Source organism: Macaca thibetana, chromosome 11, assembly GCF_024542745.1.
Source record: "Macaca thibetana thibetana isolate TM-01 chromosome 11, ASM2454274v1, whole genome shotgun sequence".
Classification (NCBI taxonomy): domain Eukaryota; kingdom Metazoa; phylum Chordata; class Mammalia; order Primates; family Cercopithecidae; genus Macaca; species Macaca thibetana.
The window spans coordinates 107,779,502-107,800,832 of NC_065588.1; the positions used below are offsets into that span (position 1 = coordinate 107,779,502).

The window sequence follows — 21,331 nt, forward strand, 5'->3', positions numbered from 1 at the left end:
ACTGTTGATACACACAAACATAAGTCAGAAGATTCTAGAAGCTGAAACTTATTTATAAGGAACGGAGGAAAGTGATTCAAATTCAAAGTAATACTACATTAACGATCTGTACAAGAATAAAATTTCACATTATGCAAATCCAACACAGTAAACAAAATTTCACCTATTCATCAAAAAGAATAAGGGCTACCATTTAGGTCTCAAGTAAAGGAACTTAAAGCAAGGAAAAATCTAAATTAACCTTAAACTGTTGTAAAGCCTCAAGGAACAGAAAAAAAGACCTTGTAGTACTAAAATATTCCAAATATCTTTGATCACTCCAACTACTCAGGTGCAAATTCTATTATAGTCTAATTTTTAAGCCTCATAGTCAATGCAACTTAACGACGTTAGTTTTAACGTTTATATATTTGAACATGTTGAATATATCTGCCAAATCTCTTGCTAATACCTAAGAAAGTAAAAACAGAATGCATCCTTTTCTATAAACATTGTATTTTAAATTTTTTTGCTAGATGCCAACGAAAAAAGGAAACTGAATTTACCCTCTACCTGGGGAAATGATCACTTCATCTGAACTAGTTTGGCTAAGCAGTGTTTGGGATGCTTCAGACTCACAGAAGGGGAAGGGTGGGCGGGGCGTGTAAAGTCAAACAACCGACTGTTTCCGCCCCCTTTGAAGGCAGCGGAATTCCTTAAAAACCAGCTGATTCCTCTTGATGGGGAATTTCTGCTGTAAATAAAAATTCTTTGGAAAGGGGTTGCTGAAAATGTGTTTTCAAAAAGAATACTCAGGTGAATGAAAAATCCTCTTATTCCACCTTCCAAAGCCCAAGATGCCTATTTAAGGAGGACGCCGGTCACCGGCCCTGTCAAGACGGCGGCCTAGGCCTAAGGAAGGCACAGCAGTGCCTGCAACACGGATGGACTTGAGGCACAGGGGAAATGGACTTGCGTGCCCTTGGTAAGCTCTGGCGGCACTCCCGAAGTTAAGGACACCGGCCACAATGGAATGGAGTCTATTGACGTTTGCTTCTCCCTTTGAACACTAAGCATTTTCTTAGTTCGCGAAATACGAACTGACAACCACCCGCCACCCCCAACAGGCGCTCCTGCACAAACACACCCTCGAGTCAAACCCAGCTAGCCGGGACAACACTGAGCCCCCAGTCCCTACCACAACCCCAGCTTAGGAGGAAAAAAGACGCCAGTAAACACCCGCATTTCTGCCTTCAGGATCCCCACCACGTCCCCTGCTGCAAACTCTCTCTCCTAGCATTTCCGAAATTGGGGCGGGGGTTGGGATAACTGCGCAGGGTGCCCGCCCCCTGCCACCAGCACTGCCGCCCCGGATCTCCCCGGTCCAGCCTGGGTCCGGCCCTCGCCCACCGCTGTTCAGAGGCGCCTTCTCCACCGTGGCCTCGAACAGCAATGCGGATTGGCCACCACCCGCGCGCCGGAGAGGCCTGGCGGGGGAAGGAGGAAGGCCGGGAGGGGGCCGGGCACTCCCCACCCCTTCCTTTCCCCAGGTGGGGGAGGGCGGAACGCTGCGGGAGGCCACACGGAGCCCCACGATTCCAAGAGAGTTCGGGAGCCCCCGCCGCGCCCTCGGACTCGAACGCGGAGAGGTGCGGGGGCCAAGGCCCACCTGTCTCCACCCGGTCCTCCAATCTTTCCCAGGACTGGGAGGGGGCGGGGAGAGAGCCCAGACAGACCCTGATGATTCCGGAGAAGCCCGGTGCCTACCCCTTTAACAGGCACGAGGGACGCAGACCTAACTTCTCCCCTCCCGAGATATCTCCCATGGCGGGTGGGGGGGGAGACACATGTTCCAGAAAACGACATCAAAGCCTCTAGACCCCTCCAACGTTCACATCTAAACTGGTAGTGGGGGCGCTGCCCGAGCATCCCCACGCTGCAGTCGGAGGATCGTGCGGAAGGGGGATCCGGGGCTGACCATCGCCGCTACCCGAAAACCCCTCCCAACACGCGTGGGGAGGGGAGGCCGCCCGCTCCCTCCATCTTGACCGCTGGGGGAGGGGGCGCGGATGCTGCGGGAGGCTGGACAAGCCTGACAATCCTAGAGGACCCCGGCTGCGCCCCCCGGCAGAGCCTCGGGGCTCAGGCCCAAGCGAGTCCCCCTCGCGCTGCCGGCCCCCGGCCCACCCCGGGCAGCCCGGCGGGTCACGGGGCGGGGACGGCGGCGCAGGCCGCGGGGGAGGGGACGCCGGGACCGGAGCGGAGGGGGCTGGCGTGCCGACACCCACCTGCCCAGGCCGGGCCTACCGCCGCCGGAGGTCGCCGCGGCCGCCGAGGAGGGAGTCGTGGCCGAGGACGAGGAGACCGAGGACGACGACGGCGAAGGCGAAGCGGCGGGCGACGCTAGAAGGCCGCTGCCGCCGGGCTTGCGGACATTGGCAGCCGCGGGCGGCTGCTGCTGCTGCTGCTGCTGCTGCTGTTGCTGCTGCTGCTGCTGCTGGGGCTTCAGCGACATGGTGAGGGGCCCATACACCGGCTCGCACGCCGGGCGGGGACAGCCGGGAGCCGGGCGCGCCGAGGAGACGCCGGAGCGCGGCGGGGACGCGCGGGCGCCGAGCAGGGAGGCGCGGGTTGGCGCGGCCGGGGGGGCACCCGGGCTGCCGCGGGGGAGAAGGAGGACGACGAAGGGGCGGGGAGGCCCGCCGAGACCGAGGAGCTGCGGGGAGCCGGGCCGGAACGCGCCACCGCCGTTGCTGTTGCAACCAAAACAGTCTGAGGCGGAGGGAGGCGAGCGCTGCCGGGAGGGAGGGGGGCCAGGGCCGGGCGGGGGAGGGGCGGCGGAGGGATACTGTCCAGAGGCCGCGCCACCGCCGCCCCGCCCGTTCCGCTGCGCCGGCCGCTGGAGCGAGCGCCACCCGGGCCAGTTGGCTGCGGCGAAGGGGCGAGACTTGGTGCCCGCCGCGGGACTCCGAGGAGCTGCGGCCACTGAGCGCATCGGAGGCCGGGCGCGCCGAGGAGCCGGGGGAGCGCGGAGGTGCGGTAGGGACTCTTTACCGGAAGTCGGAAGGGTCGGGCGGAAGCAGAACGTGAGTGGCCCCGGGGCCGGGAGGGACACGTGAGGAGAGGGCGCCGCGCTGGGCCGCTTTCGCGGGGGTCGGCTGAGGGCCCGGCCGCGGGCCCTGCCCGGATCCGCCCTCTTCGAGGCGGGTCTGCCCTTCGGGGAGGGCGTGTCGGTCTTAGCCTCTGGGGCCTGCCTGGTGTGTAGGACGAGAGGGAAGCATTTCTTTCCCCTACTGTATTCCTTCAGCGTCCTCACTTCTGCGGGGACCTGGTTTGCCCCCACCTGATGCAACCCAGAAAACGGACTGCGAGTGCCTTGAGGCGGAGAATGTGTTTTGCTACGTGTAAAGCACCTAGAACCCTGCCAGACTCAGGGGACACAGCATCCCGCCGTTTTCCTGCCGTCCCCACCTGGCACATAGTAGGCGCTCCAGTGGCTCTGGGCATCTCCCAGGCAGGCCGCGCTCTCCTGCCCTTGCCGGAGCTGGAGTGGAGCAACCCTCCGGGGCCACCCACATCTGGGTACCTTTTCCCCACTTTTTCCACCCCAGCCGCACACAGTCACCAGAAAACTCTTTTAGGTATCTGACCTTCATTTGAACCTACGTTCCCTCGTTTGAACTTCTTTTTCCTCATTCGTGACATTCTAAAGGAAATATATGGGACTGGGACTGCTAACACCACGGATAATAGGATCTCCCTCGGTAGAGCCAGAGCCGACCTCACAAGAATGTGTGAACTTTAGACCTTGCACCCTTTAGAAGTTTTAATTTAACTTACCAGCCAGCACAGTAGACCCTTTTAAAAATGTGTTGCAATTAAACTGGAAGCAAGTAGAAAGTAGATAACTTTTTATTTTTTTAGCAGTGAATCTATTGTTTTTTTAAAGTGAAAGGACTTCAGGAAATAATAGGGGAAGAAACACCAAAATTCCCCTCAATGTCCTAGAACTGCCCAGATAAAGGTAAAGACTTAGATAAACGTGGAGAATGATTGAACCAGCAGTTTTCAGTAGCCCAACTGAAATTAACCTCCTAGATAGTCCGGGCAAAACTGATCATCGTACTCTGCCAATGTAGGAAATCAGTGTTATTTCCCGTCTAAGGTAAAAAGATCAAGGGACCATTGCAAAACCCTTTAAAAAGTAACCGAGCCTAGTCAACATGGTGAAACCCTGTCTCTACTAAAAATACAAAAATTAGCCGGGCATGGTGATGGGCGCCTGTAATCTGAGCTACTCGGGAGGCTGGGGCAGGAGAATTGCTTGAACCTAGGAGGCAGAGGTTGCAGTGAGCTGAGATCACGCCACCCCATTCCACCCTGGGTGACAGAGCGAGACTTCATCTCAAAAAATAAATAAATAGTAACCTAAAGGAAATTGGGGGAAAAAAAAACAGTTGAGGAAACAAAAAAATAGAAGGGCCTTAATAGAAATACAATCACTTGGCCTGGCGAGGTGGCTCACACCGGTAATCCCAGCTCTTTGGGAGGCCGAGGCAGGTGAATCACCTGAGGTCAGGAGTTCAAGACCAGCCTGGCCAACACGGCGAAAGCCCGTCGCTACTAAAAATACAAAAAAAATTACCTGGGCGTGGTGGCGGGCATCTGTTATCCCAGCTACACAGGAGGCTGAGGCAGGAGAATCGCTTGAACCTAGGAGGCGGAGGTTACAGTGACCCAGACGGCACCACTGCACTCCAACCTGGGCGACAAGAGCAAAACTTTATCTCAAAAAGAAAAAAAAAAAAAGAAATCACTTTTCTCTGATTGGAATCAAGGTCCCAGAATACAATCTTTTTTGTTTGTTTGAGACAGAGTCTCATTCTGTCGCCCAGGCTGGAGTGCAGTAGCGCGATCTCGGCTCGCTGCAACCTCCGCCTCCCAAGTTCACGCCATTCTCCTGCCAAGTTCACGCCATTCTCCTGCCTCAGCCTCCCAAGTAGCTGGGATTACAGGCGCCCGCCACCGCGCCCAGCTAATTTTTTAAATAGTTTTAGTAGAGACAGGGTTTCGCCGTGTTAGCCAGGATGGTCTCAATCTCCTGACCTCGTGATCTGCCTGCCTTGGCCTCCCAAAGATCTGGGATTACAGGCGTGAGCCACCGCGCCCGGTCTCCAGAATACAATCTTAAGAACAAGTTTTGGCCAGGCGCTGTGGCTCACGCTGGTCAGCACTTTGGGAGGCAGAGGCAGGTGGATCACCTGAGGTCAGGAGTTCGAGACCAGCCTGGCCAATGTGGTGAAACTCCGTCTCTACTAAAAATACAAAAATTAGCCGGATGTGGTGATGCACGCCTGTAGTCCCAGCTACTTGGGAGGCTAAGGCAGGAGAATGGCGTGAACCCGGGAGGCGGTGCTTGCAGTGAGTGGAGATAGTGCCACTGCACTACAGCCTGGGCAACAGAGCAAGACTCTGTCTCAAAAAAAAAAAAAAAAAAAAAAAAAAGAACAAGTTTCAGGCCAGTGGAAGGGAAAATGGAAGTTGAATAAGAAGGCCTAGGCTGGGTACAGTGGCCTATACCTGTAATCCCAGCACTTTGGGAGGCCAAGGCAGGCAGATCCCTTGAACCAAGGAGTAGGAGACCAGCCTGGGCAACATAGTGAGACCCTCCTCCACATAAAAGTTAAAAAAAAAAAAAAAGAAGGCCTGAAGCTGACGTAGCTGAGAAAGCTTGTTTTAACTCACTACAATTGAATAAAAACTTAAGTTTTATCAAGATATAATTTACATACTATGAAATTTATTTTGTGTACAATTTAAGATTCTCAGTAAATTTACACAACCATTGCCACTAATTTCAGAACATTTCCATTACCCCAAAAAGATCCTTCTTGCCCGTGGGCAGTTTGGTTCCAATCTTCATCTAGGCAACCACTCATCTATATTTTCTCTCTATGGATTTGTCTGGATTTTTCATATAAGTAGAATCTTACAGCATGCAGCCTTTTTTTTTTTTTGACACGGAGTCTTGCTCTGTGCCCCAGGCTGGAGTGCAGTGGCGCGATCTCGGCTCACTGCAAGCTCCGCTCCCCCGGGTTCACGCCATTCTCCTGCCTCAGCCTCCCGAGTAGCTGGGACTACAGGCGCCCGCCACCTTGCCCGGCTAATTTTTCTTGTATTTTTAGTAGAGACGGGGTTTCACCGTGTTAGCCAGGATGGTCTCGATCTCCTGACCTCATGATCCGCCCGTCTCGGCCTCCCAAAGTGCTGGGATTACAGGCTTGAGCCACCGCGCCCGGCCTAGCATGCTGCCTTTTGTGTCTGCCTTCTTTCTTTTTTTTTTTTTTTTTTTTTTTTTTTTTTTTTGAGACGGAGTCTCACTCTGTCCCCCTTGCTGGAGTGCAGTGGCCGGATCTCAGCTCACTGCAAGCTCCGCCTCCCGGGTTCAGGCCATTCTCCTGCCTCAGCCTCCCGAGTAGCTGGGACTACAGGCGCCCACCACCTCGCCCGGCTAGTTTTTTTTGTATTTTTTAGTAGAGACGGGGTTTCACTGTGTTAGCCAGGATGGTCTCGATCTCCTGACCTCGTGATCCACCCGTCTCGGCCTCCCAAAGTGCTGGGATTACAGGCTTGAGCCACCGCGCCCGGCCTGTGTCTGCCTTCTTTCATTTGTCATAATGTTTTTGAGGTTTATCTAAGGTTGTTGCATGTAGCAGTATTTCATTCCTTATTATTGCTACATCATATTCCATGTATGGACATACCACATTTTGTGTCCACTTTCCAATTGGTGATGTTTAGATTGTGTCAACTTTTTGACTATTATGAAAATGCTGCTGGGGCTGAGATTGGTGGCTCACTCCTGTAATCACAACACTTTAGGAGACCGAGAAGGGAGGATCACTTGAATGCCCAGGAGTTTGAAACCAGCCTGGGCAACACAGAGAGAGACCTGTCTCTATGAAAAAACTTTAAAAATAAAAAATTAGCTGATTGGCCGGGCGTGGTGACTCATGCCTATAATCCCAGCACTTTTGGGGGCTGAGGCGGGTGGATCACCTGAGATCAGGAATTCGAGATCAGCCTGGCCAACATGGTGAAAACCCATCTCTATTAAAAATACAAAAAATGAGCCAGGCGTGGTGGCAGGCACCTGTAGTCCCAGCTACTCGGGAGGCTGAGGCAGGAGAATGGCATGAACCCGGAAGGCGGAGCTTGCAGTGAGCCGAGATTGCACCATTGCACTGCAGCCTGGGAGACAGAGCAATACTCTGTCTCAAAAAAAAAGAAAAAAAAAAAAAGCTGGTCATGGTGGCATGCACCTATAGTCCCAGCTACTAGGGAGGCTGAGGCAGGAGGACCGCTTGAATCCAGGAGATCGAGGTTGCTGTGAGCTATGAATGCACCACTGCACTCCAGTCTGGGCAACAGATCAAGACCCTGTCTCGTTCAGTTAATAGAATTGCTAAAACACAAAGAACAAAAGAAGAAGAAAGAAAAATAATAATGCTGCTATGAACATCTGTGAACATATATCTTCATGTGGATATATGTTTTCATTTATTTTGGATAGGTTCCTACAAACGAAATTGTTGGGTGATATGGTAAGTTTATTTATTTATTTTTATTTTATTTATTTATTTATGGAAACTACCTTTTCTCTGGACTTCAGGAGGCTTAAGCTTTATATGAAAATATCAGAGTAGGGTGGGCCGGTGGCTCACGCCTGTAATCCCAACACTTTGGGAGACCAAGGTGGGCGGATCACCTGAGGTCAGGAGACTGAGACTACCCTGGCCAACATGGTGAAACCCTGTCTCTACTAAAAATACGAAAATTGGCCAGGCTTGGTGGCTCACGCCTGTAATCCCAGCACTTTGGGAGGCTGAGGTGGGCAGATAATGAGGTCAGGAGATCGAGACCATCCTGGCTAACACGGTGAAACCCTGTCTCTACTAAAAATACAAAAAATTATCCAGGCATGGTGGCAGGCACCTGTAGTCCCAGCTACTCAGGAAACTGAGGCAGAAGAATGGCGTGAATCCGGGAAGCGGAGCTTGTGGTGAGCTGAGATGGCGCCACTGCACTCCAGCCTGGGCAACAGAGCGAGACTCTGTCTCAAAATAAAAAAATATATAGAAATTAGCTGGGCATGGTGGCGCACGCCTGTAGTCCTAGCTACTCAGAAGGCTGAGGCAGGAGAATCGCTTGAACCTGGCAGGCGAGTTTGCAGTAAGCCAATATCATGCCACTGCACTCCAGCCTGGCAACAGAGTGACACTCCATCTCAAAAAATATATATATACACACACATATATATCTGTACATACATATATATACACACATATAGATCAGAGTAATGCACCTTAAAAGAAGTGGTGTGTCAGGCAGCCTCTATGGTGGCCCCAAATGATTCTTGCCTCCTAGTGTTCAGACACTGTGAAATCCTCCCCACCTGAATTTTAAAACAAAACTTTTTTTTTTTTCCCCGGAGACAGGGTCTTACTCTGCCACCCAGGCTGGAGTGCAGTTCCACAGTCTGGCTCACTGCAGCCTCTGCCTCCCAGGCAGTCCCAAGCAATCCTCCCATCTCAGCCTTTAGAGTATCTGGGACTACAGGTGTGCACCACCACATCCAGCTATTTTTGTTAGTTTTGGGGATTTGTTTGTTTGTTTGTTTGTTTTTAGGCAGAGTCTTGCTGTCTTGCCCATGCTGTAGTGCAGTGGCGCAATCTCAGTTCACTGTAACCTCCACCTCCTGGGTTCAAGTGATCCTCCCCGCTCAGCCTCCCATGTAGCTGAGATTATAGGCATTCACCACCATGTCCAGCTAATTTTTGTATTTTTAGTAGAGACAACATTTTTTAATGTTGGCCAGAACTCCTCACCTCAAGTGATTTGCCTGCCTTGGCCTCCCAAAGTGCTGGGATTACAGGTGTGAGCCACCACACCACCCAACCAACAAGTGAACATTTTGAATGCTCTCCTTTCCCCCAAATTATCATCAGACACCCGTTTAAATAAAAGCAAAGAGTTAGAGAGTTGTCTGCAAAGGCAGTGAACAGTACTCTCCTGAAAGAGTTCTGATATTGGGAAGTGTTGCTAAAATTTAAACTTCAAAAATAGCTATGGTCATTTCAGCCACTATTTCAGAAATGAAAAAATATCTCAAGTGAGAAAGCTTAGAGACAGACCTGCAGACTTGGGAATCTAGTCCTGTAGATTCTGTACTTGCTTTCTGATTTTCATTGACCCTTCAGCAAGCCACAGGGTCCTTTTATTAGCCTGTTAATAATTTTCTTTTCTTTTTTTTTGAGACAGAGTCACCCAGGCTAGAGTGCAGTCGCACAATCTCAGCTCACTGCAACCTCCACCTCCTGGGTTCAAGTGATTCTCCTGCCTCAGCCTCCCGAGTAGCTGGTACTACAGGTGTGCGCCACGACACCTGGCCAATTTTTTTTTTTTTTTTTTTTTTTTTTTGAGACAGAGTCTTACTCTGTCACCCAGGTTGGAGTACAGTGGCACGATCTCGGCCCACTGCCAGCTCCGCCTCCCAGGTTCACGGCATTCTTCTGCCTCAGCCTCCCGAGTAGCTGGGACTACAGGCACCCCCCACCACACCCGGCTAATTTTGTATATTTTTTGTAGAGACAGGGTTTCACTGTGTTAGCCAGGATGGTCTTGATCTCCTGACCTCGTGATCCGCCTGCCTCAGCCTCCCAAAGTGCTGGGATTACAGGCGTAAGCCACTGCGCCTGGCAATTTTTTTTATTTCTAATAGAGACAGGGTTTTGCCATGTTGGCCAGGTTGGTCTTGAACTCCTGACCTCAGGTGATCCACCCTCCTCGGCCTCCCAAAATGCTGGGATTACAGGCATGAGCCACCATGCCCAGCCAAGCCTGTTAATTTTTATCACTTCAGTGATTAATCAAGTCTCGGAATTTGGGGATGACAAACTGATGGAGCCATGTGAAGCAGAATTGTGAAGAGTGATTTGCTTGCACTCACTACAGAAGCACATATCACGTGATCCAGTATTTCTGGCAGTTCGCATTTCTGCAATCATGTCTTTTCATTTCTCTTCACTTGATCTTGCTTAATGTATGATGATATATTATTCACTAAATACTCTTGATTTCACTTTCGAAAGCATGACAATTAATTCAAATCAGAACTAACTTGCATCCCCCCAAATTCATCCTCTTCAAGTTTTTGTATAGACCAATCCTTATTTATAAAAAATAAAAAAAATAAAAAAAAAAAGATGTAATGTCAAAAATAGGACCATGGCTAATTAAACCAATGTTTTTTTCCTAACCACAGTTACTCAGAATTCATAGAGGCTCATCTATTTGTAGACACTCCAGGAATCCCAAAAGAGTAAATGCAATAATAAATGTTATTTTTTAAAAAAGGAAAAATGTTTGGGGGTGGGGGCTTCCAGGAAGGCATTATTTATATACCTTGTGTGCAAAGTAATAACTTTCCCATAGCTTTGAAAAAACTGGAGGGTGGGGGGCTGCAAAATTGTAGAGAACACAGCAATATTATTTAAAGAGCTTTTAAATGAGCCATTCCCTCCAAACGAGCACACTCCTGGTTGTTAAGTTGCTCGTTTTGTTTTACCTTGTGGGATAGAATAATGATGCAGTAACATTATTCACAAGGCAAAAGCTGGTTGCCAGCTGAAATAGACACAGAAGAAAGAATTCTTTATTTTTCATTGGAAATGCTTGGGCTCTGCAGAGCCAGAAATTTAAAGAAACTCGGCCTTTTGTTTTTCCTCTTTCTCCCTTTTTTGTTTTTATTCACTGTCTTTTTGGGGGTGAGTTTGGTGAGCAGCCTGTTGTTTCAGGGCCACAGATTTATGGAAAGCCGAAGATCTGAAGTATGCACGATTTGCAGAATGCAGGAAGGGATTTAAAATGGATGTGTGCAGACCAGTGACAGCTGAACTGGCCATTAGCATGGGATCTTGTTTGTTTGCTACAGGGTACAGTGAGTCCTACAGTGGAGCCCCAGAGGAGTCAGACTCTAATGAATACTGACATTGCTGACCTTTGATCTCAGAATAGGGACTTGGATACTTGTTCCACAGTAGAATCACATATGGGTTTAACAATACACACCATTGTGCTTAAGCCATCATGTTATCAAAAATATTTATTTTCCACAAGGTAAGGCAGGGGTAGAGAACAATAATGAAAATAGTAATTGTAGACCTTTACATGGCATTTACTATGTGCCAACCATGTTCTAAGTGCTTCCTGCACAATAACTTGCTCATTGAATCCTTGCAACAACCTGCTGCTTCTCAGTGCCAAGGACAGTTTTGCCCCAGCTCCACCGCCCCTCAGGAGACATTTGGCAATGTCTAGACACATTTCTGTTTGTTACGATTGGAGGGGAATGCTCCTGGCATCTTAAGAGTGGAGACCAGGTATGCTGTTTGTGATATTGTTAAATATAGGTATTTGGTGTTTGTTCTGGTTTTCTGGCACACAACTCCTAAAACACTCAAAATCTGCAAAGTGATGGACAGCCTCACTATGAGGGCTGGTCACAGGAAAGACAATAATGACAGGGTTGGGACTCTTCAGCCCCATCCCTCAGCATCTGGGGAGGGAAGGGAGGCTGAAGGTTAACTTGATCACCAGTGGCCAATGATTTAATCAATCATGTCAAGAGAATGAAGCTTCCATAAAAAGCAAGAAGAGCTGGGTTATGAGAGCTTTTATTTATTATTATTATTATTTTGAGATGGAGTCTTGCTCTGTCACACAGACCGGAGTGCTGTGGCGTGATCTCGGCTCTCTGCAACCCCTGCCTCCCTGGGTTCAAGTGATTTTCATGCCTCAGCCTCCTGAGTAGCTGGGATTACAGGCATGCGCCACCACGCCCAGCTTATTTTTGTGTTTTTAGTAGAGATGGTGTTTCACCATGTTGGCCAGGCTGATCTCGAACCCCTGGCCTCAGGTGATTTACCCACCTCAGCCTCCCAAAATGCTGGGGTTACAGGCATGAGCCACTGCACCTGGCCTTTTTTTTTCTTCTTTCTTTCTTTGAGATGGCATCTCGCTCCATCACCCAGGCTGGAGTGCAGTGGCACAATCTTGGCTCACTGCAAGCTCCGCCTTCTGGGTTCACGCCATTCTCTTGCCTCAGCCTCCCAACTAGCTGGGACTACAAGCACCTGCCACCATGCCTGGCTAATTTTTTTTTTTTTTTTTGTATTTTTAGTAGAGTCAGGGTTTCACTGTGTTAGCCAGGATGGTCTCGATCTCCCGACCTTGTGATCGCCCACCTGGGCCTCCCAAAGTGCTGGGATTACAGACATGTGCCACCACACCTGGGTAATTTTTTGTATATTTAATAGAGAAGGGGTTTCTCCATGGTGGTCAGGCTAGTCTCGAACTCCTGACCTCAGGTGGTTTGCCCACCTTGGCCTCCCAAAGTGCTGGGATTACAGACATGTGCCACCACACCTGGGTAATTTTTTGTATATTTAATAGAGAAGGGGTTTCTCCATGGTGGTCAGGCTAGTCTCGAACTCCTGACCTCAGGTGGTTTGCCCACCTTGGCCTCCCAAAGTGCTGGGATTACAGACATGTGCCACCACACCTGGGTAATTTTTTGTATTTTTAATAGAGAAGGGGTTTCTCCATGGTGGTCAGGCTAGTCTCGAACTCCTGACCTCAGGTGGTTTGCCCACCTTGGCCTCCCAAAGTGCTGGGATTACAGACATGTGCCACCACACCTGGGTAATTTTTTGTATATTTAATAGAGAAGGGGTTTCTCCATGGTGGTCAGGCTAGTCTCGAACTCCTGACCTCAGGTGGTTTGCCCACCTTGGCCTCCCAAAGTGCTGGGATTACAGACATGTGCCACCACACCTGGGTAATTTTTTGTATTTTTAATAGAGAAGGGGTTTCTCCATGGTGGTCAGGCTAGTCTCGAACTCCTGACCTCAGGTGGTTTGCCCACCTTGGCCTCCCAAAGTGCTGGGATTACAGACATGTGCCACCACACCTGGGTAATTTTTTGTATATTTAATAGAGAAGGGGTTTCTCCATGGTGGTCAGGCTAGTCTCGAACTCCTGACCTCAGGTGGTTTGCCCACCTTGGCCTCCCAAAGTGCTGGGATTACAGACATGTGCCACCACACCTGGGTAATTTTTTGTATATTTAATAGAGAAGGGGTTTCTCCATGGTGGTCAGGCTAGTCTCGAACTCCTGACCTCAGGTGGTTTGCCCACCTTGGCCTCCCAAAGTGCTGGGATTACAGACATGTGCCACCACACCTGGGTAATTTTTTGTATATTTAATAGAGAAGGGGTTTCTCCATGGTGGTCAGGCTAGTCTCGAACTCCTGACCTCAGGTGGTTTGCCCACCTTGGCCTCCCAAAGTGCTGGGATTACAGACATGTGCCACCACACCTGGGTAATTTTTTGTATATTTAATAGAGAAGGGGTTTCTCCATGGTGGTCAGGCTAGTCTCGCACTCCTGACCTCAGGTGGTTTGCCCACCTTGGCCTCCCAAAGTGCTGGGAATACAGGCATGAGCCACTGTGCCCAGCAGTGCGTGGCCTACTTTTTGAGACAGGGTCTTGCCCTGTCACTCAGGCTAGAGTGCAGTGGCATGATCATGACTCACTGCAGCCTCAACCTCCCAGGCTCAAGTGTTTCTCCCACCCCAGCCTCTCTAGTAGCTGAAACTGCAGGTGCACACCACCACTAAAAATTAGCCTGGCTAATTTTTTATTTAATGTTTTGTGGAGTTGGGAGTCTCTCTATGTTGCCGAGGCTGGTCTTGAACTCCTGAGCTAGAGCAATCCTTCTGCCTAAACTGTCCAAAGTGTTGGGCATACAGGCATGAACCACCATACCCATCCCTGAGAGCTTCTAGATAGCTGAAAAGGTGGAGGTTCGTGGAGTGTGACTTGCCCCTTCCCACATACTTTGCCCTGTACCTGTCTTCCATCTGGCTGTATCTTTTGTAATAATGGAAGTGTTTCCCTCAGTTCTGTGACCCACCCTAGCAAAGTAATCAAACATGAGGAGGGGATCGTGGGAACCCCAATCTCTTACTGGGGCCCTGATTTACAGCCTGTTTTTGTGACTGGCATTTGAAGTCGGGGTTGTGATCCGATGCTATCTCCAGGTTGATAGTGCCAGAATTGAATTAGAGGTGCCCAGGTGCGCACTCCAGAAGTGCCTGCTTGACATGTGGCAGGGAAAAGCCCCCACACATCTGGTGTCAAAAGCATTCTTCTTTTGTTGTTGTTGTTTTGAGGCAGAGTCTCCGTCTGTCACCCAGGCTGGAGTGCCGTGGCGCAGTCTCAGCTCACTGCAACCTCCACCTCCCGGGTTCAAGCAATTCTCCTACCTCAGCCTCCTGAGTAGCTGGGATTACAGGCACGCACAAAATTACTGTATTTTCACCATGTTGGCCAGGCTGGTCTTGAACTCCTGACCTTAGGTGATCCACTTGCCTCGGCCTCCCAAAGTGCTGGGATTACAGCCGTGAGCCACTGCCCTGGCCCAGAAGCATTCTATGTTGTATTGTGAGAGTGTAGGATAAACCAAATTTTTTTTTTCTATATCCTTATACTGTTAAACACCCTATAATGCACAGGACAATCCCCCAGCACAAAGAATTATCCAGCCCAAAATGACAATGGTGCTGAGGTTAAGAAACCCTGCAGTAATCCTAAGAAGTAGATAGGATTATTATTATTATTATTATTATTATTATTATTTTGAGGGAGTCTCGCTCTGTCACCCAGGCTGGAGTGCAGTGGCATGATCTTGGCTCATTGCAACCTCCACTTCCCGGGTTCAAGCAATTCTCCTGCCTCAGCCTCCCGAGTAGCTGGGACTACAGACACCTGCCACTACACCTGGCTAATTTTTGTATTTTTAGTAAAGACAGTGTTTCACAATGTTGGCCAGGCTGGTCTCCATCTCCTGACCTCGTGATCCACCTGCCTCAGCCTCCCAAAGTGCTGGGATTACAGGCATGAGCCACTGCGCCCGGCCAGAAGTAGATAGGATTCTTATGCCCCTTTTACAGATGGGGAGATGGGGCATAGAGCAAGTGAGTCACTTTGTCTAAGGGCACATTTAGTAAATGGTAGAGCTGGGATTCAAACCCAGAAAGTCTTTTTCCAACATCTGGGCTCTAAACTGCTTTCCTATATGAAATAGTAAAGGCCTGACCACGCATGGTGGCTCACACCTGTAATCCTAGCACTTTGGGAGACCAAGGCAGGAGGATTGCCTGAACTCAGGAGTTCGAGACCAGCCTGGGCAACATGGTAAAACCCCATCTCTACTAAAATCCAAAAAAAATAAATAAGCCAGACATGGTGGCTCGCGCCCATAGTCCCAGCTACTCAGGAGACTGAGGCAGGAGAATTGCTTGAACCCAGGAGGCGGATGTTGCAGTGAGCCGAGATCATGCCAGTGTGCTCCAGCCTGGCGACAGAGTGAGACTCCATCTTAAAAAAAAAGAAAAGAAAAGAAAAGAAAAGCCTAAGGTGGGTCTCTTGAAAAAAATCAGCTTCTCTCCTGTGTCTCATCAAACACAGGGCTCTAGTGAACTGTCACCACTGATGACTGCCAGTTTCTTGATTCAAGGAATAAGTGATTATTGTAGAAGTCACCACCTGCAGGGGACAAGTTGGCAGTGCCTTAAAACCTGACAGTACATGCATGTTGGTTCCTATAGGGAAAAAATTAATTAAAAATAAATAAATAAACACCAGGCACGTGACTCACACCTGCAAATCCCAGCACTTTGGGAAGCCAAGGTGGGTGGATCACCTGAGGTCAGGAGTTTGAGACCAGCCTGGCCAATGTGGTGAAACCCTGTCTCTACTAAAAATACAAAAAAAATAGCTGGGCATGATGGTGGGCACTTGTAATCCCAGCTACTTGGTAGGCTGAGGCACAAAAATTGCTTGAATCCGGGAAGCCAAGGTTGCAGTGAGCCGAGATCACGCCACTACACTCCAGCCTGGATGACGAAGTGAGACTGTTTCAAAAATATAATAAAAATTTAAAAATAGGCCAGGCGCAGAGGCCCACGCCTGTAATTCCAGCACTTTGAGAGGCCGAGGCGGGTGGATCAACTGAGGTCAGGAGTTCGAGACCAGCCTTACCAACATGTAGAAATCCCATCTCTACCGAAAATAGAAAATTTTCAGTGGCACATGCCTGTAATTCCAGCTACTGTAATTCAGGAGGCTGAGGCAGGAGAATCGCTTGAACCCAGGAGGTGGAGGTTGCAGTGAGCCAAGATAGTGTGATCGTACTCCAGCCTGGGCAACGAGAGTGAAACTCCATCTCAAAAAATATATAAAAATAAAGTAAATAAAAAAGAATTAGCTGGGCGTGGCAGTGCATGCCTGTGGTCCCAGCTACTCAGGAGGCTGAGGTGGGAGGATCACTTGAGCCTGGGAGGTCAAGGCTGCAGTGAGCCATGATTGTGCCACTGCACTCCAGCCTGAACAGCAAAGCGAGACCATGTCTCAAAACAAAAAAAGAGACTGGGCACCATGGCTCATCTCTGTAATCCCAGCACTTTGGGAGGCTGAGGTGGGCATATCATTTGAGGTCGGGACTTTGAGACCAGCCTGGACAACATGGTGGTGAAACCATGTCTCTATTAAAAATACAAAAATTAGGCCGGGCACGTGGCTCACGCCTGTAATCCCAGCACTTTGGAGGCCAAGATGGCCGGATGACGAGGTCAGGCGATCGAGACCATCCTGGCTAACACGGTGAAACCCCGTCTCTACTAAAATACAAAAAAAATTAGCTGGGCATGGTGGTGGGTGCCTGTAGTCCCAGCTACTCAGGAGGCTGAGACAGGAGAATGGCGTGAACCCAGGAGGCAGAGCTTGCAGTGAGTGGAGATCACGCCACTGCACTCCAGCCTGGGCGACAAAGCAAAACTCTGTCTCAAAAAAAAAAAAAAAAATTAGAGCTGGGCTTGGTGGCTCACACCTGTAATCCCAGCACTTTGGGAGGCCAAGGCAGGCGGATCACAAGGTCAGTAGTTTGAGACCTGCCTGGCCAATATGGTGAAACCCTGTCTCTACTAAAAATTAGCCGAGTGTAGTGCCGCGCGCCTGTAGTCCAAGCTAATTGGGAAGCTGAGGCAGGAGAATCACTTGAACCTGGGAGGCAGAGGTTGCAGTGAGCCAAGATCATGCCACTGCACTCCAGCCTGGGCAATAGAGTGAGACTCCATCTCAAAAAACAAAAAACAAACAAACAAACAAACAAAAATTAGCGGGGCTTGGTGGTGGGTGCCTATAATCCCAGCTACTTGGGAGGCTGAGGCAAGAGAATTGCTTCAACCCAGGAAGCGGAGCTTAGTGAGCTGAGATCGGGCCACTACACTCCAGCCTGGGTGACAGAGAGAGACTTCGTCTTAAAAAATGAAAAGAGCCAGGTGCTTTGACTCATGCCTATAATCCCTTTGGGAGGCTAAGGCAGGCAGATCACGAGGTTGGGAGATTGAGACAACCCTGGCTAACATAGTGAAACCCCGTCTCTACTAGAAATTCAAAAAAAATTAGCCAGGCGTGGTGGCATGCACCTGCAGTCCCAGCTACTTGGGAGGCTGAGACAGGAGATTCACTTGAACCCAGTAGGCAGAGGTTGCAGTGAGCCAAGATCACACCACTGCACTTCAGCCTGGGTGACAGAGCAAGACTCCATCTCAAAAAAAAGAAAAAAGAAAAGAAAAAATATCTTACTGTCTATACCACTTTACTTTTGTGTTGTTCAAACAGAAACTACCATTTTCAAACTCTAGGCAGGAAATCCTAAGTCACACAGAAATAGAAAGGAAAGGCCACTTTCAGAAAGTTTTTGTTGTTGCTGTTTTTTTGTTTGTTTGTTTTAAGACAGAGTCTAGACTCCAGCCCAAGCTGGAGTGCAATGGCATGATCTCAGCTCACTGCAACCTCTGCCTCCTGGGTTCAAATGATCTCCTGCCTCAGCTTCCTGAGTAGCTGGGATTACAGGCACGCGCCACCACGCCCAGCTAATTTTTGTATTTTTAGTATAGATGGGGTTTCACTGTGTTGGCCAGGCTGGTCTCAAACTCCTGACCTCGTAATCCGCCCATCTCAACCTCCCAAAGTGCTGGAATTACAAGCATGAGCCACCATGCCCAGCAGGAAAGTTAATCCTGCATGCTTTTCTGCCACATTTGGATTTTTTTCTGCTGAAATGTCATATTGGCCAAATATAGGAGCAGCAGAAGCAGGCAGAGCCCTCTGCTCCCACTGCCACCTACATAGAGTCAATATGAGCATAGTAGGTACTTAATAATTTGATCTGAGACTAATTCTCAGTTTTTGCAAGTATGCTTACTTGGACCTGCAATGGCACATGCTTCCTATGCACCTGCTAACGGCTGTCAGCCATGGGCCAGGATGATGGGGCGAACATCCCGTGCTACCCACAATGACCCAAGCAATGCCAGGCAGTTAGGGGACCTTCTTTACCCAAGCATTTCCATCATATGTGATTTCAGTGGAGAAGTTTCCTTTTTTTTTTTTTTTTTTTTGAGACAGGGATTGGCTCTGTCACCCAGGCTTGAGTGCAATGCTGCGATCTCAGCTCATTGTAACCTTCTCCTCCCGGGCTCAAATGATCTGCCCACCTCAGCCTCCCAAGCAGATACATGCGCACAGGGACAGGGACCACAGTTGCACACCACCACGCCTAGCTAATTTTTTTTTTTTTTTTTTTTTTCCTGAGACGGAGTCTTGCTCTGTCGCCCAGGCTGGAGTGCAGTGGCACAATCTCCGCTCACTGCAACCTCTGCATCCCGGGCTCAAGCAATTCTCTTGCCTCAGTCTCCTGAGTAGCTGGGATTACAGGCGCCTGCCACTGCGCCCAGCTAATTTTTGTATTTTTTTAGTAAAGACAGGGTTTCACAATGTTGGCCGGGCTGGTCTTGAACTCCTGTCCTCAGGTGATCTGCCTGCCTCAGCCTCCGAAAGTGCTGGGATTACAGTCGTGAGCTACCTCCCCTGGCCTCAAAAAAAATTTTTTAATTAGCCAGACGTGGTGGCACATATCTGTAGTCCCAGCTACTTGGGAGGCTGAGGTGGGAGGATTCCTTGAGCTCAGGAGGTTGAGGTTGCAGTGAGCCATGATCACAGCACTGTACTCCAGCCTGAGCAACAGAGCAAGACCCTGACTCAAAGAAAAAAAAAGATAAGAAAAGAAAGAAGAAAGGCAACTGAATAAAGAGAATCTACTTACAGTATTTCCCTAAGCATGCCCAACTAGATTTTTTTTTGAGATGGAGTCTCACTCTGTCACCCAGGCTAGAGTGCAGTGGTGCAATCTTGGCTCACTGCAACCTCTGCCTCTGGTGTTCAAGCAGTTCTCCTACCTCAGCGTCCCACGTAGCTGGGATTACAGGCGATTGTCCTGCCTCAGCCTCCCAGGTAGCTGGGACTACAGGCACAAGCCACCATGCCCAGCTAATTTTTGTATTTTTAGTAGAAACAGGGTTTCACCATATTGGTTAGGCTGATCTTGAACTCCTGACCTTGTGATCCGCCTGCCTCAGCCTCCCAAAGTGCTGGGATTACAGTTGTGAGCCACTGCATCTGGCCCAACTGGACTGCATCCTTTGCCTCCCAGGTTTAAGCAATTCTCTGCCTCAGCCTCCTGAGTAGCTGGGATTACAGGCACCCACCACCATGACCAGCTAATTTTTTTTTTTTTTTTTTTTTTTTTTGTATTTTTAGTAGAGATAGGGTTTCACCATCTTGGCCAGGCTGATCTTGAACTCCTGATCTTGTGATCCACCCTCCTCGGCCTCCCAAAGTGCTGGGATTATAGGTGTGAGCCACCATGCCCGGCCGCCATGGACTATTTTTTAAACAGCTTTATTCAGGTATAAGTCACACCCTATACAATTCACCCATTTAAAGTATATAGTTCAGTGAGTCTTTTAGTATATTCACACAGCTTTGCAACCATCACCATAGTATAATTTTAGAACATTTTTGCCAATCATGGTGGCTCACTCCTGTAATCTCAGTGCTTTGAGAGGCTAAGGTAGGAGGATTGCTTGAGGCCAGGAGTTCAAGATCAGCCTGGACAATGTAGCGAGACCCTGTCTCCACAAAAAATAATCAGAAAAATTAGCCAGGCATTGGGGTGCATGCCTGTAGTCCCAGCTGCTAAGAAAGCTGAGGCAGGCTGGGTGCAGTGGCTCACGCCTATAATCCCAGCACTTTGGGAGGCCAAGATGGGCGGATCACGAGGTCAGGAGATCGAGAACATCCTGGCTAACACGGTGAAACCGCGTCTCTACTAAAAATGTAAAAATTAGCCAGGCGCGATGGCGGGCACCTGTAGTCCCAGCTACTCAGGAGGCTGAGGCAGGAGAATGGTGTGAACCCCGGAGGCGGAGCTTGCAGTGAGTGGAGATCGCGCCACTGCACTCCAGCCTGGGCGACAGAGCGAGACTCCGTCTCAAAAAAAAAAAGAAAGCTGAGGCAGGGGCCGGGCGCGGTGGCTCAAGCCTGTAATCCCAGCACTTTGGGAGGCTGAGATGGGCGGATCACGAGGTCAGGAGATCGAGACCATCCTGGCTAACACAGTGAAACCCCGTCTCTACTAAAAAATACAAAAAATTAGCCGGGTGAGGTGGCGGGCGCCTGTAGTCCCAGCTACTCGGGAGGCTGAGCCAGGAGAATGGCGTAAACCCGGGAGGCGGAGCTTGTAGTGAGCTGAAATCCAGCCACTGCGCTCCAGCCCCGGCGACAGAGCAAGACTCCATCTCAAAAAAAAAAAAAAAAAGAAAAAGAAAGCTGAGGCAGGAGGATCACATGAGCCCAGAAGTTGGAGGCTACGTAGAGTGAGTTGGGTTGGTGCCATTGCACTGTAGCCTGGGTGACAAAGCAAAATTCTTTTTTTTTTTTTTTTTTTTTGAGATGGAGTTTCGCTTTTGTTGCCCAAGTTTGAGTGCAATGGCGTGATCTTGGATCACTGCAACCTCCACCTCCCGGGTTCAAGCAATTCTCCTGCCTCAGCCTCCCAAGTAGCTAGGATTACAGGTGCGTACTACCACATCTGGCTAATTTTTGTATTTTTAGTAGAGTCAGGGTTTCACCACGTTGGCCAGGCTAGTCTCAAACTCCTGACCTCAAATGATCCACCCACCTTGGCCTCCCAAAGTGCTGGGATTACAGGCATGGACCACCGAGCCTGGACACATGAAATATTTTGATACAGACATGTGATATGTAATAATAACATCATTGAGGCAAGGAGCTGTTTCGTTTTATTTTGTTTGTTTGAGACAG

General features: G+C 49.5%; 2 protein-coding genes across 13 annotated transcripts in view; one reads left to right on the plus strand and one right to left on the minus strand.

The window, feature by feature from the left end:
• Nucleotides 1-3,400, minus strand: part of ATXN2 (ataxin 2) — a 154,987-nt gene extending 151,587 nt beyond the window's left edge. For 11 of the 12 annotated variants that reach the window (XM_050749644.1, XM_050749642.1, XM_050749641.1 and 8 more), the window contains exon 1: nucleotides 2,268-2,795. In XM_050749644.1, coding sequence (XP_050605601.1) covers nucleotides 2,268-2,494 — 227 coding nt within the window. In that variant the 5' untranslated portion in view covers nucleotides 2,495-2,795. Of the gene's footprint in view, nucleotides 1-2,267 lie in introns of all 12 variants that reach the window. The other variant, XM_050749631.1, reaches the window with a different exon arrangement.
• Nucleotides 1-21,331, plus strand: part of ALDH2 (aldehyde dehydrogenase 2 family member) — a 419,735-nt gene that overhangs the window by 209,163 nt on the left and 189,241 nt on the right. The window lies entirely within an intron of this gene.